Below are 17,084 nucleotides of genomic sequence, written 5' to 3'. Positions count from 1 at the left end.
ATTCAGCTCGGCTCTGCTTCAAAGACGGGAGCGACCTCTTCTACCCCATCGAGAATGCTGGGCCGAGGTAAGTCCTCTATGTACATAGTTCTCATGGCGTTGTGACTCGTGCTGGCTAACCGAGACAGGGCGTCGGCCTCAGTGTTCTCTGACCTTGGGATTTGCCTGATGAAGTGTGACTGGAAGTTGAGCAGAGCCTCCTTTACTTTTGCCAAGTATGCAATCATAGTGAGCTCGCGTGCTTCGTACTCGCCTGTAACTTGGTTGACCACGAGCTGGGAATCACTGCAGATAACTACGTGTTTTGCTCCGCCTTTGTGTGCTAGGTTCAGCCCGGCTATCAGTGCCTCGTACTCCGCCTCGGTGTTGGATGCTGCGAACTCAAAGCGTAGTGCGTATTCCAATTTTGTTCCGCTCGGGCCGCGTAGCACTATTCCAGCCCCGCTGCCCTGCTGGTTCGAGGAACCATCTACGTGAAGGATCCAGGGATCCTCATCCCAGTTCGCATTTGGCCTAACCAGGAGAGATGCTACACTGGCTGCTACTTCACGGGGTTCAAAGTCTGTTGGCTTGGGAGCTCCAAGCTCGCCCGAACTGGGGATCTCGAGCTCGACCGACTCGGGGGCTTTGAGGCTAAACGTGCACTCGACGATAAAATCTGCCAAGGCTTGGGCCTTAATAGCAGTTCTTGGCTTGTACTGGAGGTTGTACTCGTTGAGTTTGATGACCCATTTCGTCAGTCGACCAGAAACCTCGGGTTTGAGTAAAACTTGCCTCAGATGTTTGTCAGTCAAGATGATGACGGTGTGAGCTTGGAAGTATGGGCGGAGTTTCCGAGCTGCTATCACCAGTGCATATGCTAGTTTTTCTATCTGTGGGTATCTTGTCTCTGCTCCCTGCAAAATTTTACTAACATAGTAGATGGGTCGCTGGACCCGGTCTGCTTCTTTTATTAGTAGCGAACTGACCACCTCGTCGCTTGCCGAGAGGTACAGTTCTAAGACCTCGCCCTCCTCGGGCCGGGCTAAGGTTGACACACTAGCGAGGTAACTTTTTAGCTCGTCAAACGTGAGCTGGCAGTCTTGGGTCCATTCGAACCCTTTGCCTTTGATTGCTTTGAAGAAAGGTAGGCAGTGGTTTGCTGATTTGGACATGAAGTAGCTTAGAGCGGCTATGCGACCGTTTAGCCTCTGAACTTCTTTTACTTTCCGGGGTGGTCTCATATCTAGGATGGCTTTTATCTTGTCCGGGTTGGCCTCAATACCGCGCCGGTTGACAATGTACTCTAGGAATTTTCCCGAGGTGACGCCGAAGACACATTTGTTAGGGTTCAATTTCATGCTAAATTGATGTAGGATTTGGAAGACAGAATCTAAGTCTTGTATTAATTCCTGTGAAAACTGTGTCTTGACGACCATGTCGTCTACATAACATTCTATCTTTGTGCCAATCAAGGGCCGAAACAGCTTATTTACAAGTCTTTGGAAGGTCGCCCCGGCATTTTTTAATCCGAAGGGCATGACCTTGTAGCAGTACAGGCTGAACTCCATTATGAAGCTGGTTTTTTCCTCATCGGACTAGTCCATCCTGATTTGGTTGTAGCCCGAGTAGGCGTCCAGGAAGCTTAGCAACTCATGTCCCGAGGTCGCGTCCACTAAGCGGTCAATTCTGGGGAGGGGGAAGCAATCTTTCGGGCAAGCCCGGTTCAGGTCGGTGTAGTCGACGCACATGCGCCACTTGCCGTTCGCCTTTTTTACCAGCACTAGGTTGGCCACCCAGCTTGGGTAATGGACTTCCCTTATGAAGTCTGCTGCGAGGAGCTTATCGACCTCCTCGTCGACCGCCCTCCAGTGCTCTGGGGCTATGTTGCGCTTCTTCTATCTAACGGGTCTGACTACAGGGTCAGTATTAAGTTTGTGAATTATCAGGCCGGGGCTAATACCGGGCATGTCGGTCGCAGACCAGGCAAAAATATCTAAATTTTGAAGTAAAAAACTCACCAGTTCGGTTCGTAGGGGTTCCTCGACGGAAGCACCGATCTGTAGTGTGCGAGCTGGGTTCATAGCCGAAGTCGGGACTTCGACCGTTTCCTCTGTGGGCAAAGCTCGTTCCTCACCTTACTCCGCAGGCCGCTCCAGTTCAAGGTCGTTGGCCACCTTGGTTTTTCCCTTCAGGGCGACAACATAACACTTGCGGGACTCGAGCTGGTCGCCCCGCGCTACCCCCACACCGAAGTCTGTAGGGAACTTCATGGCCAAATAGTAGGTGGAGACCACCGCCCGTAGGATATGCGTGATTGGCCGCCCTATTATGGCATTGTATGGGGAGGGGGTCGCGACCACCAGGAAATCATGGTTGAGTCTAACCGCACAAGGCCATGTGCCGACTTCTACAGGTACTGTTATTTTTCCGAGGGGCCTGACTTCCTCTCCGCTAAAACCCACCAGAGGAGTGTTCGCGGGCTTCAACTCGCTCCTCTGTAACTGTAGCTGGTCAAATGCTGATTTGAAGAGGATGTCCGCTGAGCTGCCCGAATCTACGAGTACGCGTCTGACCTCGAAGTCGCAGATCCTTAGTTTAATGACAAGCGCGTCATCGTGGGGTAGTGGACCCCTCGCGCGTCATCTTCCGTGAAGAAGATTGGTTCTTCGGTCTTTGGTCTTTTTGGGGGTTCCGTTCCTCGAGGGCCGCTTCGCGAACTGAATTTCGGGCTACTGCCGAGGTACACCCTGCTACCACCGAACCTCCCATGAACTTGTCCCGAGCTTAAGGAATTCGGCCACGGTTGCGGGCTGGTTAGCTACCATGTGCCATTTGAACTCTTTGTGCATTACTCCTCTTTTGGCCACTGCGAGCTGCACCGCAGGGTCTAACCGCGATATCTGCAAGCACGCTTCATTGAATCACTTGATGTAGCCCCGGATGGATTCTCCTTCCCTCTGAACTACCCCAAAGATGCTTTCCTCTATTCTGGGGCACCGTTTGCTGGTGACACAGTGCGCGGTGAAGACCTGCACGAACTGAGCCCAACACTTTATCGATCTGGGGGCCAGGTTCCTGTACCAAGTGCGGGCTACCCCCCTGAAGGTGGTGGTGGAGGCCACGCACATGCACGGTTCGCTGGCCCTGGCGAGGTGCATTTGGGACTGGAAGGTGTCAACGTGGTCGTTGGGGTCGAAGGACCCGTCATACTTGTCCAAAGGTGGGAGCTTGAAATCTCTGGGCAAGGGGACCGCCAGGAGTTCTGATGCGAGGGGGGAAGGAACTGAGAGAATCGGGGCAGTTCCTACCTCGTCCGAGCTCGTCTCTTCTTTGCCTCTGAGCTCTGACAAGACACGGGTGGCAGTTCGGCGACTTCGCCGGCGCCTCCGTTGTTGAGTGGGCCTGGTATTGGTGCTGCTGGCCTCCATGTTGCCGAGCTCGATGGGCCCGGAATGCTGGTAGTCTACTGTCAGGGCACCGAATCGGTTTTCCATGAGCGGGAACTCGGGCTTGGAGCGCCGAGGTGCCGATCTTGCGGGCGAGGTTCCCGAACCGCCTGCGAGCTGCAAGGCGGGGATGATTTTTCTCTCTCTTCGGCCTGGGGACGAGGCCTGGCTGTTAGGGGGGTTCTGGGGCCGGGAGGCCTTTCCTTGGTGGGGGTGTCCATCCTGCGGGGTGGCCTTAATCGGTCTCGGAGCAGGGTGCCGAGGTGGAAGTAGTGGTTGGTTCAGCGGTAGTTGGGGGAACTGCTGTTGATAGTGATACTGGGAGATGTTGTGCAGTACTTGGTGCTGATGAAGCTAGTGTTGCTGGAACTGTTGCATTTGGGCTTGCATTGCCCGCATGCACTGCATCAGGTCGTCCAACCGGTTTTGGCTGGCTGCCAGGGGGATGGCAGTTGGTTCAGTAAAGGTTGTCTCAATATGGGGAGGAAAGGGGATGCTCGTGGCAGGAAGGTTTACAGGCGCCACTGCTTGTGGCGCATTCAAGCTGGGGATCCCATCCACTGAAAGGGGGATGGTGAACTGTCCAACGCACACCACGGGGACTTGAAGTTGTTTCCCAGTGGTGTTTGTCTCCGTGCCACGTCCGGCGTTGCTGGAAGAAGCCATGAGTGTTGGGGTTTTTTTTTTGAAGAAAAGAGGTTATGAGAGTTTGGAGGGAGGCTTTTTGAAGCATTCCCACAGACGGCGCCAATTGATGATGCGCAATCCGACCGGTCTTAGCTGTCAACGACCTTGCCTCTGAGTTGAGAAGCAGGGAACCTGAAACGGAGAAGATGAGGAAGCTCCGGGGGGAACCCGGTGTAAAGGCTCCGAAGCTCAAGTTAGAATCCTTCAAAGGCAAGATAAAACCAGATAGCGCAAAGTTTGCATACCTCCTCTTTGGGGGGGTGGAGAGCCTTTTATAACCACGCGCACTCACTCCTAGACTTCTGTCAGGTCGGGAATGATTACTTCCGTGCTTCTGCCAGTTTGGGCGTCCTTTCCTCTGCTGGGGCAGAACCGTCACTGCCCTTTTTGTTGGAGCCGTCTCTGTAACTGGGGATGGCGGTGGCAAGTGACGGTGGCAGGTGGCCATTGAAGTGCGGCCGTCAAGCGTCAGATCCCAGGTCGGTCAGGTGCGCCGCCCCTGGATACGGACTCCTTCGGTGTCAGGTTCGGTGTGGTTTGTCCATTTCAATGCTTTGGAGGCGAAGTGCTTGGAGCGGTGTGCGAGGCGAAGTCTTGAGTTCGGATAGGGAGGTGTCCCGAACTGCCATGAGACGAGCTAGTTTGGGTCATTGCTTTGTGTGGCTCGGGGCCAAAGGGAGAGTTCGGGCTCCTCGTAGGGAGTTCGAGCTCTTAGTAGGGAGGTCAGGCTCCTTTTAGGGAGTTCGGGCCCCTTGTAGGGAGTTCGGGCTCCTCTTAGGGAGTTGGTCTCCTCGAGGGGAGTTCAGACTACTGGTCTCTTCCCTTTGGTGTTTGCACCCTAAGCATGCTGCTTTAAGATCCGAACTACTTGTTTTTTGCCACGTGGCGTGATTTGCGAGGTCGGGCCAAATCTTTCTTCATCAGTTTCAAACTCTATGATTGTTCACAATTAGTTCACAGTTAATGACTATTAACTGTGAGGTTTAGCCCAGATGTAGTTTTCCAAGTCGCTCTTGAAAGCTCAAAGACCATGTTATCACTCTCAACCAAAATATTATTCAAATTGAGATTTGAGCATAGTTGAAGACCATCTAGAAGAGCTTTAACTTCCGCTTCCAAGGGAGGTAACAAGAAAAACCAGCAATAGAATTTTCTTCAGAATCTCTAATGACCTCAGTTCGAATACATTGTCCACCTCAGTTGGACATGCATCTTGTTCTAGGTGGAGCATGGAACACATATTTTAACCACATCATTTGGCTTCCATTTTCGAGGGCGAGGTGCCTAATTGTCATAGTCAATTTCATCAATTGTGCCATCCATATGTCACCAATGTGCCACTAAGTGTATATTGGGTGAGACATTGTCTATTTTTTGTATATGGGGATGCCAATGTCATAGTTGTTATTATCAATATGATTATTCAACATTTTGATATAACCTATCTATGTTTTTTTTTTGACATAAAAGGAAGCCACTTCTTTACTATGTATAGTAGAAATCAAGGTTCAAAGTATCGATATGATATTCGACCGATACGTATCGTTCCGAGACCCCTCCGATACATCCCTATAGTGGATAGCCATCAATTTGTAGACTATTTGTGTGGAGATTGTTAACATTATTATTTGTTAAATTTGTACAAGATATGGCTGTGTAGCCTCCAATATTAGTTGTGTGAATATTGCCCCCTGTTCTAAGATTTGTATGGGTGATGGAGGTATATTCTCAAAATAGCATATTGTTTCTTGCTTTCCATATGAGGTACAATAGGACACAACCTTTGCTAAGGAGTGTTGCAAGTTTCCTTGGTTGTGAGAAAGGCTCAAAGTATCAATATTGCATATTGGCTTGTATCGGTGCTTTTTTTTAATGTTTTATTTATTTATTTTTTCAAAACCTGTTCAAAGGAGTTGGTTTAAGTCTTGAATACCTTCTGAACCATGGTCTAACTCGATACAACCCCTGTAAGGAATACGGATCAGCCAATACGGGTCAATACATGTCGATACTTTGAACCATGGTTGTGATTGTGAGGGTTCTTAATGATTTCAACCATTTGTGATTATTACATGGATTAGCTGAAAATGTTACCTTATTTGGATTCATGACTACTTGCGCATGGCACTAGATTGCACGTGCAAATGCAAATTGAGGGAGATGGTGGGGGTCAGGGTGTCTCCAATTCAAGACCAAATCAGCCCCCACAAGATTGCCCCCACAGCACATCTCTGCCTGTGTATTAAGAACATTTTCCAATGATAACATCATCATTTATGATATTATCATTGGAAAATGTTTCCAATACACCGCGAGGATGTGCTGTGAGACGTTGTGGGGGGCTGATTTGAACTCATCCAATTCCTAATGGCAAAGAGAGATGTGGAATCCAAGTGAAGCATTTGTCTTTAGTGAGAATTCCTCTCCAAAGAAGTTTCCACACAAAGAGTTGATATCTTGATGGGATTTTAATTCTCCATAAAGCTTTCCATTCAAAATGAGGTATCGAGGATGACAGAGAGGATAAAGAGAGTTGGTGGGACTACGAGTGGTTACTGGAATGCGCCACAATCACAACTACTGGAGTATTGGTTTTCAGAATTGCAACAAAAAATTGCGTGGTTAATTGATCAGTTTCAAGCTTGAAACAGATAAAGCCAAAATTCAGACTAGTCTGATCCAAATTGCAACCAAAAATTGCGTGGGACTACGAGTGATTACTGGAATGCGCCAACCCAAATTGCATCCTTATATATGTAGAGCGAAGACGACAAAGAATTGCATTCTCTTTGATGGTTACTACTACTTTCTAACATTACTCATAAATAGAATTTAAGAACATAAGGAGGCTACACCTATCGGAGTCCGGCGTCTCCTCATTTTGAACGACGATCAGTGACATCTCAACTACTGGGTCTTTGGCAATGTGTCTAGTCTGTTAAAAGTCTGCTCCGGACTCTGGGCTCTAGAGGTTTTACAAGCAACAATAACAGCAATCGCTATGGCTACAACAGCAGCAACTACTACACCCTTCTTTTATCGGCCCCGTCAAAGCCGGACGGAGAATCCTCTCAGAAATCAAGATGGAGCCATCTGCTACAGACCTTGTTCAAAAATCACTCTTTTCTCTTATTCGAAATCTAGGTTCTCAACCTCTGTTACCGCCTCCACCTTTCTCGGCAAAACAGTTAGTCAAGAAAAAAACGATTTGAACACAGAAATTTGCAGATGCTGTGAATTGGGTAACCTAAGAAACGCCATGGATTTACTCTGCAACCGTCAAACTTCCCAGATTGATTCAAGGACTTACTGTTCTATCTTGCAGCTCTGTGCTGACCTTAAGTCGCTAAATGATGGTAGGAAGGTTCACTCAATCATATCTTCTAGTGGCGTCGAAATTGACAGCCTTTTGGGTTCTAAACTAGTGTTTATGTACGCCACTTGTGGAGATCTGGGAGAAGGGAGACGGGTTTTTGATGGTATCCAGAAAGAGAAGGTTTTTCTTTGGAACCTCCTCATGAACGAATATGCAAAGATTGGGAATTTCAGAGAAAGTATCCGTTTGTTTAAGCAGATGCTGGAGTTGGGAATTGATGCAAATTCTTATACAATGTCTTGTGTTTTCAAGTGTTTTGCTGCGTTGGGAAGCGTAGTTGAAGGTGAACAGGTTCATGGGTATTTGCTAAAATCGGGTTTTGATTCCTACAGTGCTGTTGGAAATTCTTTGATTGCTTTCTATTCCAAGTGCAAGAAGATTCAGAGTGCACGTGAAGTGTTTGATGAGTTGAGTGATCGTGATACCATATCATGGAATTCAATGATAAGTGGGTATGTCTCAAATGGTCTTGCTGAAGAGGGACTTAAACTTTTCATTCAAATGCCGCTTTCTGGAGTTGATTTGGATTTAACTACGATGATCAGTATTCTACCTGCTTGTGCAGAGATAGGTAGTCTTTACTTGTGTAGGGCGCTTCATGGGTATGGGATAAAAGCCCATTTTGACAGTGAGGTTACCTTTAATAATACTTTACTAGACCTGTACTCAAAATGTGGTGATTTGGATGCTGCAACACGAGTTTTTGTAAAGATGGATAAAAGGAGTGTTGTATCATGGACTTCTATGATGGCCGGGTATACTAGAGAAGGACAATACGATAGGGCAATCAATTTGTTCAAGGAAATGGAAGAAGAAGGTATAAAGCCAGATATATTTACAATTACAAGCATTCTTCATGCTTGTGCGTGTAATGGATCATTAGAAAGTGGTAAGGATGTGCACAATTATGTGAGATCAAGCAACTTGCAGTTTCATGTATTTGTTGCCAATGCTATTATGGATATGTATGCAAAATGTGGAAGCATGGAAGATGCTCGATCTGTTTTTGATCAGATGCCTGTGAGAGATACTGTATCGTGGAATACCATGATTGGAGGTTACTCAAGAAACTGTCTTCCCAATGATGCACTGGGTCTGTTCATCCAAATGCAAAATGAATTGAAACCAAATGTTGTAACCATGGCTTGTGTTCTTCCTGCCTGTGCCAGCCTTTCAGCCTTAAAGAGAGGCCAAGAGATCCATAGCCATGTGATGAGAAATGGGTTTTTCTCTGACCTTTATGTGGCCAATGCTCTTGTTGACATGTATGTGAAGTGTGGAGCATTGGTGCATGCACGTAGGCTCTTCGACAGGATGCCTACGAAGGATCTGATTTCATGGACAGTGATGATTTCTGGATATGGCATGCATGGATGTGGCAGAGAAGTGATTTCTGTTTTCAATGAAATGCGACGTACAGGTGTTGAACCAAATGGGCTTTCCTTCATTTCTATACTATATGCTTGCAGCCATTCAGGATTAATAGATGAAGGGTGGAGGTTCTTTAACATAATGAAAAATGACTGTAAGATTGAACCCAAGTTGGATCACTATGCCTGCATGGTGGATCTCCTTGCCCGGGCAGGCCATTTAACTAAGGCATACAAGTTCATCCAAATGATGCCAATTAAACCAGATTCAACAGTATGGGGTGCATTGCTCTTTGGTTGCAGGATTCACCATGATGTCAAATTAGCTGAGAGGGTGGCGGAACAGATTTTTGAACTTGAACCTGAGAATACAAGGTATTATGTACTTCTATCTAATATATATGCGGAAGCAGAGAAGTGGGAAGAGGTGAAGAAATTGAGGGAGAGGATTGACCGACGCAGTTTTAGAAAGAAACCAGAATGTAGTTGGATAGAGATCAAGAAAAGGTATCATGTTTTTGTATCAGGGGACAGATCAAACCCACATGCCAAGAAGATAGAATCATTCTTGAAAAGAGTGAGGACAAAGATGGAGGTTGAAGGGCATCTTCCAAAGAAGAGATATGCTTTGTTGAATGGGGGTAATATAGAGAAGGAACAGGCTCTCTGTGGGCACAGCGAGAAGATGGCCATGGCTTTTGGAATTCTGAGCTTGCCATCTGGTAAAATCACAAGGGTCACCAAGAATCGAGATGTGTGCAGTGACTGTCATGAGATGGGAAAATTCTTGTCCAAGATGGATGATAGGGAGATTGTCTTGAGAGATTCTAATCGATTTCACCATTTTGAGCATGGACGATGTTCCTGCAGAGGATAATGGTGAGCCAAGTATGAGAGGGTTTTGAAATCTCAATGATCCAATTATCCAGAAATATCTACTTGATGGTCACTCTCGTTTGCCTTGCAGAGGAAACTGCTAAGTCAAATATAAGTAGAGTTCGAAATCCAAATGGTCCAATTATCTATACATAACTAGATATAATCTTCAGTCATCAATTCTTGATTCTTAACAGCTGATCTGTGGATTATTGCAACTTAAAGTTCTTTAGCAGCAATGGTATGATTCTGGAAGCAAAATCTCACATTGAGGATTAGAAACAACAATTGAAATGAGATTTATATATTTTTGTCCACTTTACCATAGTCTGGTTATTTTCCCAAGGAAAACCCTAGCTCTCTTATTGGACAAGAAAGTGGGATTTAATACTCCATGGAATCTACCCAACTATACAACTTGAGTTGTGGTGCACTGAACTCTGCTATGTTGTCTCAGTGGTCCAGGTTTAATTTGTACCATTCCAGAACCTTGATTGTCGATTTGTGGAGATATAAAAATGTTTTTCTCTATGTCAAAGGCCATGCTCTTTTTTCTGGGCATATTCACTATTCCCTTTGTATTACCATTGCTTCTTACTTCCAGTATTTGCAGAGGGATTAGCGAAAAAAGATGGATGAAACAAAAAAGATGGATGAAGCAGAAAATTGACTACCATGTGAATCTTAAGACATCAGTCAAAGTCTTCCTGTTGTCAACATAGCCGTTAACAAATTTATATACCATTTAACATTCTGCAATGAAGGTTTTGATTTCAGTTAAACCGTTCCTGGATTGGGGAGAACCAGGGCTGGGAATTGCTCTGTAATGCTTCTGTAACATATTGAAAATTCTGAAATGTAGTGGGTAAGCAAAAATGGCCTTGTATATATATATATATACATGATTTCTATCTATTTTTCTGACGTAAAATGTAGAACCCCCTCATGAAAATTAAAAACGATAAAGTTTGAGAAGTTTTCACCGTCTTATATTGTGAAAATAGTTAAAACACATTAATTTTCTAGGGCTTTTTCCTTCTGAAAATCACCTCCATAAAATAACCACTTCAGGAAACATTGTCATGGTTCCCATAGAACATGCAAGAAAACAACTCAAAACATCTATTTTAGTATTTTGTAACATTATATGGAACCATATGATATCTCCAATCCCCTCCCCAAATTCCCCTTTAAGATGAGCCCTTTTCTTACATTGTTTTGTGAGGAGATTAGGCTTTAGTTTTAGGATCTCTTTTGGCATCCTCAGGTAGCTGAGGGTGGAAAGTTCTTCCCCATCAGACAGCATATTTTTAACTATCAATGAAGAGATACTTCACTCAGCTCTCTTTAAATTGTAGATTCAACATTTAAACCCAATCTCTCTCTCTCTCTCTCACACCCACACACACACCCACACACAGAAATTTGAGTGAAACTAATCCATGAAGTAAGATTCTTACTCAAATGTGTAGATGAAAAAGAGGATCATGTTGGCATCATTTGTGAAAGGGGAAAAATTAGGGCAATAATCTTCGACCCATTCCTCCCTTTTCCCTCACAATTTTTTTGTTCATTTTTTTTTACTTTTCTAGATTTATCTGTAATCTATCTATTTGACTGTACAAGTCTAGCCTTATCCAGTAAGCCTGCCAAAATAAACTTAAATTTCCTGGAAATAACAAATTGTCCTAGTAAATTAATGCTTCAGGCCAAAAAGGAAATTTCGTCTGTGAAAATGGTTTTTTATAAGAAGTACTTGGCAGCTAATGCCCATTAAGCCATTCTATGAAAAGTTGGTGGGTGTATTCAAACTGGTTGCAGATCTTGGTTCCTGCATGAATGCCAAATTAGGACTGTAAGTTGTCTGGGCAATTAGATCTGACGTCTTAATTCGTCCATTGAGAGAGAGACCCAGCTCGCACCATGTCCAGGTATTCTTATTGTGGTCGGACTGGTTCATAGGATACTCCTTAAGGACCACCTTCAACAGGATCTAGTCCTTTTCTCTTTTCTTCCCCCAGTAAGTGGAAACAGAGTCCAATTGGACCAACTCAGAATGTATTTGGGACATTACCAATAAAATTAAAAAATATTGCTTCCATTTGAAAATATGCTTTTTGAATATGCAACAAGTCTGAGTTTGATGAATAGATACAAACAAAATGGGTCCAATGGCCTGAGTCATGGCAAAAAAAATATCCAACCACACAAGAGCTGTATATTCTTCTTTGTGTTTTCTTGGTTTTTTGCACAACATATTCCATTATTCATCAAATAAAACTCAAGGATTGGAGATAGGAAGTCTATGACCATAAGTCATGAGTTGGTCTGTTTACATTTGGAAAGCAAGTTATAATTAATCACGCAATGTACTACATTGTTTACACTTTACAGAGTGTTGGTGCGATGGTAAGGCGACGGAGGTTGGTCAAGTCTCCGAAGGTTGAGGAGATGGTAGGAAAGAGAGAATGTTAGGAGGATTGTAGAGGACAGTGGGAGAATATAAGAGGAGGAAGAAAGAGAGACAGGGAAAGAGACAAAGTCAAAGTTACATCATATATATTGTCTACTTGGGGGAGAATTGTTCCCCCTTTTATAGAGAGAAACCCAAGGCTGTAAGGAGAAGGATTTAAAAGGAGACATTTCTTATTAGGAAAATGGGTCTTTATCTTTATGTCAATTATTAAGAGAGCACAATCGGGGTTTTGCCACGCGTCTAGTGTGATCCTTCAAGAACAAGGTTTCCTTTCTCTTGAAGATTCTCACGTGGTACATGTAGGCTACATCCCCTTACGGGTTTCTTAGTGGCCACGTGTTAAAGGACAAGACCTGATTGGCGATGTTATCGCAAGTCTCAGGCGACGCCCATTGTTCACCGTGGGTCCCAAGAGGTGTTTTATGCTTATTGCAAGTCTTGGATGGCCTTCTGTGCTTATCGCAGATCCCAGGTAGTTTTTAAGCTCATCGCAATTTCTGCGATGTCAATTAAGCTCATCGCAAGTCTGCAATGGTTATTAAGCTCATTGCAAGTCTACGATAATTATTAAGCTCATCGCAGGTTCAGGGAGATTCCATGTAATGTTAGATTTTTGCGTGTGGCCTTATTTTAATATATGTAATGTAATTGGGGTGATAAAGAACTACATGCAATTAGCCCCCTACTTATTGATAAGAGTATTCTTGTTGATAAGCATAAATTATCTTTTCTTCTTAGTGCGTTTTGAGCTGCGGTGGATGAATTTGGATTTTTTACTCTTAGTGCTCGAAATCATACACCTTATTTGCTGGGATTTCAATATTGACTTGTTTGACAGATTCTTGACCAATCTGGTCCCCGACTTTTGGATTGGCATTCTCGTGGCCGTTGGGCTGTTCTTCTGGGGAAAGGTAAAGGTTGACTCTGCGAGCGGCTATCATGACTCTGTCGATAGAAGTTCATAGCCTACTCTTAGTTCTTGAAATTTCTACTCTTAGGAATGTATGCTCACTTGGTTGGGTTGTGTGAGCATTCCTGTTCCTGGGGTGCATGGTGGTGATATTTTTTAGTTTGGGTAGATTAGCCCCCTTGTATGCTTACCAATAAGCATTTATGCCTTCAATGCATCCTGGTATTATTTGGGCAACGTGTGGGGAGCAGTTTTTTCGAGTTCATCCTCCACCTGGTTGTTGATTTTATCTTCGGATTTTGGCATCGGTTGTTATGGTCATTGGGATTGGGGTTGATTGATTTTGTATACTCAGATCCCCTGTTGAAGTGCTTTCTATCGGGAAACATTTCAAATTTTGATCATTTGGCGAAGTTCTCAACGCCCCCCCCCCCCCCCCCCCCCCCGTTTCTCGATAGGAAGTGTTTTGTCAAAAGACAACTTATGATTTGATTTTCAACCCTTCTGTTTCGATAAGAGTCATTCTATCAAGAAGCATGAAAGGAATTATATCGAATTGTTAGCCCCCTGTTTCTTGATGGAAGGCATTCTGTTAATAAACATTCGAGAGAGGGAAAGATCGGGCTAAGTCTGTAGCCCCCCATTTGAATTCTTTTGGGGTTGGGATAAATATGCTTTGTCGAGAGGTGTATATAGGACCTCAAGCATATTGATATGTGTTAAATATTGCTAGAGTGTCCAAATGATCTTGCGGCACTGCTGATAAACATATGTTGTGATCGATATGTTGTTGATAGACTTGTTGGTGGGTTTCTAAAAAGTAGGAAAAGGTTCGAGGGTAGTTGTACAACTCTACATTTTGGTAAGTGAAGTATCAGGTAGGGGGAAAATATGGCACAAAGGATATAGGAAGCCCCCCATTAAGTATGCAAGATTTTGGAACATGCTAATGCTCTTGTGATGTGATTTGAGCATTTGTTGTGATTGCTTTGTTATAACATACTAATATTCTTCTAACAATAATATAATAGATCATTTATTTGAACTATGTGCGGTAGTCACGTAGTTTGGTTAATGTGTTGAAAGATTAACAGTCAATTGAAAATAGTGTTTTCCTAGCTAGTTTTGGTGTGAGACGGATGGTGTCGAAGCTCATTCATGCCAAGTTCTTGAACAATTGTTTGATTATAGTAATCTTTGCGATCAGCTATATTAAGGGAGAGTATGTCATCACACTCGGGGTTGCCAAGGGTTTCTTGGGTTTGCCAAGGTATGTCATCGCACTTGGGGTTGCTAGGGTATGCCATTGCACTTGGGGTTGCTAGGGTATGTCATCGCACTTGGAGTTTCCAGGGTACGTCATCGCACTTGGGGTTGCCTGGGTATGTCATTGCACTTGGGGTTGCTAGGGTACGTCATCGCACTTGGGGTTGCCAAAGTCTTCCTGGGGTTTCTAGGGTATGTCAACGCACCTGGGGTTGCCAGGGAATGCCATCGCACTTGGGGTTGCCAAGGCGTTCTTGGGGTTGTCAGGGTACGTCATCACGCTTGGGGTTGCCAAGGCCTTCTTGGGGTTTCTAGGGAATGCTATCACACTTGGGGTTGTCAAGACCTTCCTAAGGTTTTCAGGGTATATCATCGCACTTGGGGTTGCTAAAGCCTTCTTGGGGTTGCTAGGGAATGTCATCACACTTGGGGTTGCTAGGGTATGTCATTGCACTTGGGGTTGCAAAGGCCTTCCTGGGGTTGCTATGGTATGCCATCGCACCTGGGGTTGCCAGGGAATACCATCGCACTTGGGATTGCCAAGGCCTTCCTAGGGTTTCTAGGGAATGTTTTCGCACTTGGGGTTGCCAAGGCCTTCCTGGGGTTTCCAGGGTATATCATCACACTTGGGATTACTAAGGCCTTCTTATGGTTGCCAGGGAATGTCATCACACTTAGGGTTGCCAAGGCCTTCTTGGGTTGCCAGGGTATGTGACAAGCTCTTGGGGTTGCCCGGGTCTAGTAGACCAGGCCTGTAATGAGTAAGTTTCATTGGTGATTAATGCTTGTTGGATGAATATTTATTTAAAACTAAGTCTGAAAATGGTAGATGAATTTGGAATCATGCGAAATAAATGAGACATAATGATATATTTTGGGAAGTTGGTGCTGAAAACTAGTTTTGAAAGTAATTGTTTGGCTGAAAATACCATGCAGAAATAACATGTTTGGGAAATGATTTTTATGAAACAATTTTTTATTAAACTACTAAAATCTTGTATTGATTAGTTGAAAAAGGATTAATTTAAAATGTTGGGACAAAGTAATGCTTCATGCGATAAGTCGGTCTTGTATTTGAGTTTTGGATCATCACTATCATAGGCTAACACATATCAGAGGCAAGGTCAGTTAGTATTTAGATGTATGTAAGCAACACAACCAAGAATGTAAATTTCAGCCTATGACTAAGGTGCAAGCGGGGTTGGATGTGGTAGGTTGCCATCCGATCCTCAAAAAAAAGATTGGTCGGGGGGAAGTCCATAGGTTGGGCAGGTGGCCCAAAATAGGGCCTTGGGTGATCCATATTTTTCTTGTCGACAAATCGATTAGGTCACAGATGCTCATGAATACAGAACACATGAGGATGTCGAATGTGATTAAATGGTAGTCAGGATGTCCATCGTCTTTATAATCCGATGGTTCAAGTAAAGCACATAGAATTATTAAAGATAGATAATGTGATTAGGGACAATTTAAAAGGTGCGGCAAGTATCAACTGTGCCTAGGCTTACTATTTCTATGCCAGTTATTTGCTTTTGGTGAACAAGTAAGTCTGCATGCCAACTACCCACTAGTGATAAAGCATGCTTAAAACCATAACAATATTCTACAAATCAGGTAGATAGAAAATATAGGGTCAAAATTCAAATTTGGGACAAACTTTTAGGGAACTAAATTGATCTAAAAAAGAAACTTAAAAGACTTGCCATCTGCAAAGCAGGAATGCCATGTATCAAATCAATAATATCTGCAATAGTTTCTATAATTCCTATACACAACCATCATACTATCCACATTAGATCAATCACAATGTCAGCTAACAAACAAGGAAAATAACCCCTTGACTCTAGGTTGAAAGAAAAGATTGAAAAGCAATAATATGCCCATCCGAGGAAATATATGTGGCCCACAGAAGTGTTGCATATTGTGAGAATCTGGTGAATAAATAAAACTACAATTTCTATTCAGCCACATGAATCCTATCCACCTATTGCATCCTATCAAGAGTCATATTTCCTCTCAAATCGTAAGTCACAGTTTTAATCAAAACAACAAAGTCTAGCTTCAAAGTACTCCTACCCTTATTAATTCGTTTTTCACCCATTTGTTTTCATGCCTCTTCAACCCACGATTGTCCACCCCTAACAAATTCCATCTATGTTTTTTCACATTCACATTTGACTAAACAAAAATGCTCCAAAGATCTAGCCCCGAAGCTAGAGTTTTACCTTCAAAGAGTAACAAAGGGAAGGCTCGTCTATTCTATATTCGAACCATACAAATACCAGTAGATTAGCATTCTAAGAGTACAGATGGCAATGAGTCATGAACGTAGATGAATATTAGTTGTGTAGATGTGGTCCTTGTGGTAGAATTTAAAGCTTATGGGTATAAGGCTGAGTAGCATCCTCACTGAGATTAGCGGTAGATAGGAAAAGAGTTTCATACAATTTCTTTATCGGATCATATTGTTTTGTCTGGGCCATTGACAAGGTTCAAGTTTCAAAGGGAGGAGGAATAATACACTAGAATTCCTTAATTGCTGGGTGACTAGAACTAATTACCCAATGTATAGCCATAGCAACATCTAACAACAAAATTTTAAAACAATTCTAGAATCTTTTTTAAAGAAACAAGTTAAACAATTCTTAGGAGCAAGAGCAAGGGGATAAAGTACTCTTCTTCACATGACTTC

General features: G+C 43.8%; 1 protein-coding gene across 1 annotated transcript; it reads left to right on the top strand.

Moving 5' to 3' along the window:
- Window positions 1-6,442: 6,442 nt before the first annotated feature.
- On the top strand, window positions 6,443-10,673 carry DOT4 (Pentatricopeptide repeat (PPR) superfamily protein). The gene has a single exon (XM_010248147.3). It carries the CDS (start codon window positions 7,117-7,119, stop codon window positions 9,736-9,738), a length of 2,622 nt encoding a protein of 873 aa, XP_010246449.1. The 5' UTR covers window positions 6,443-7,116; the 3' UTR covers window positions 9,739-10,673.
- The last annotated feature ends 6,411 nt before the right edge of the window (window positions 10,674-17,084 follow it).

This window comes from Nelumbo nucifera, chromosome 3, assembly GCF_055504915.1.
Source record: "Nelumbo nucifera cultivar China Antique chromosome 3, China Antique-T2T, whole genome shotgun sequence".
In the NCBI taxonomy this organism is placed as follows: domain Eukaryota; kingdom Viridiplantae; phylum Streptophyta; class Magnoliopsida; order Proteales; family Nelumbonaceae; genus Nelumbo; species Nelumbo nucifera.
Note: the sequence above shows the minus strand (reverse complement) of the source record. Positions and strands in the feature narration are given on the sequence as shown.

Bases quoted from the DNA above. Each gene is read 5' to 3' on its own strand.
- DOT4 (XM_010248147.3), top strand. From the start codon at position 7,117: ATGGCTACAACAGCAGCAACTACTACACCCTTCTTTTATCGGCCCCGT.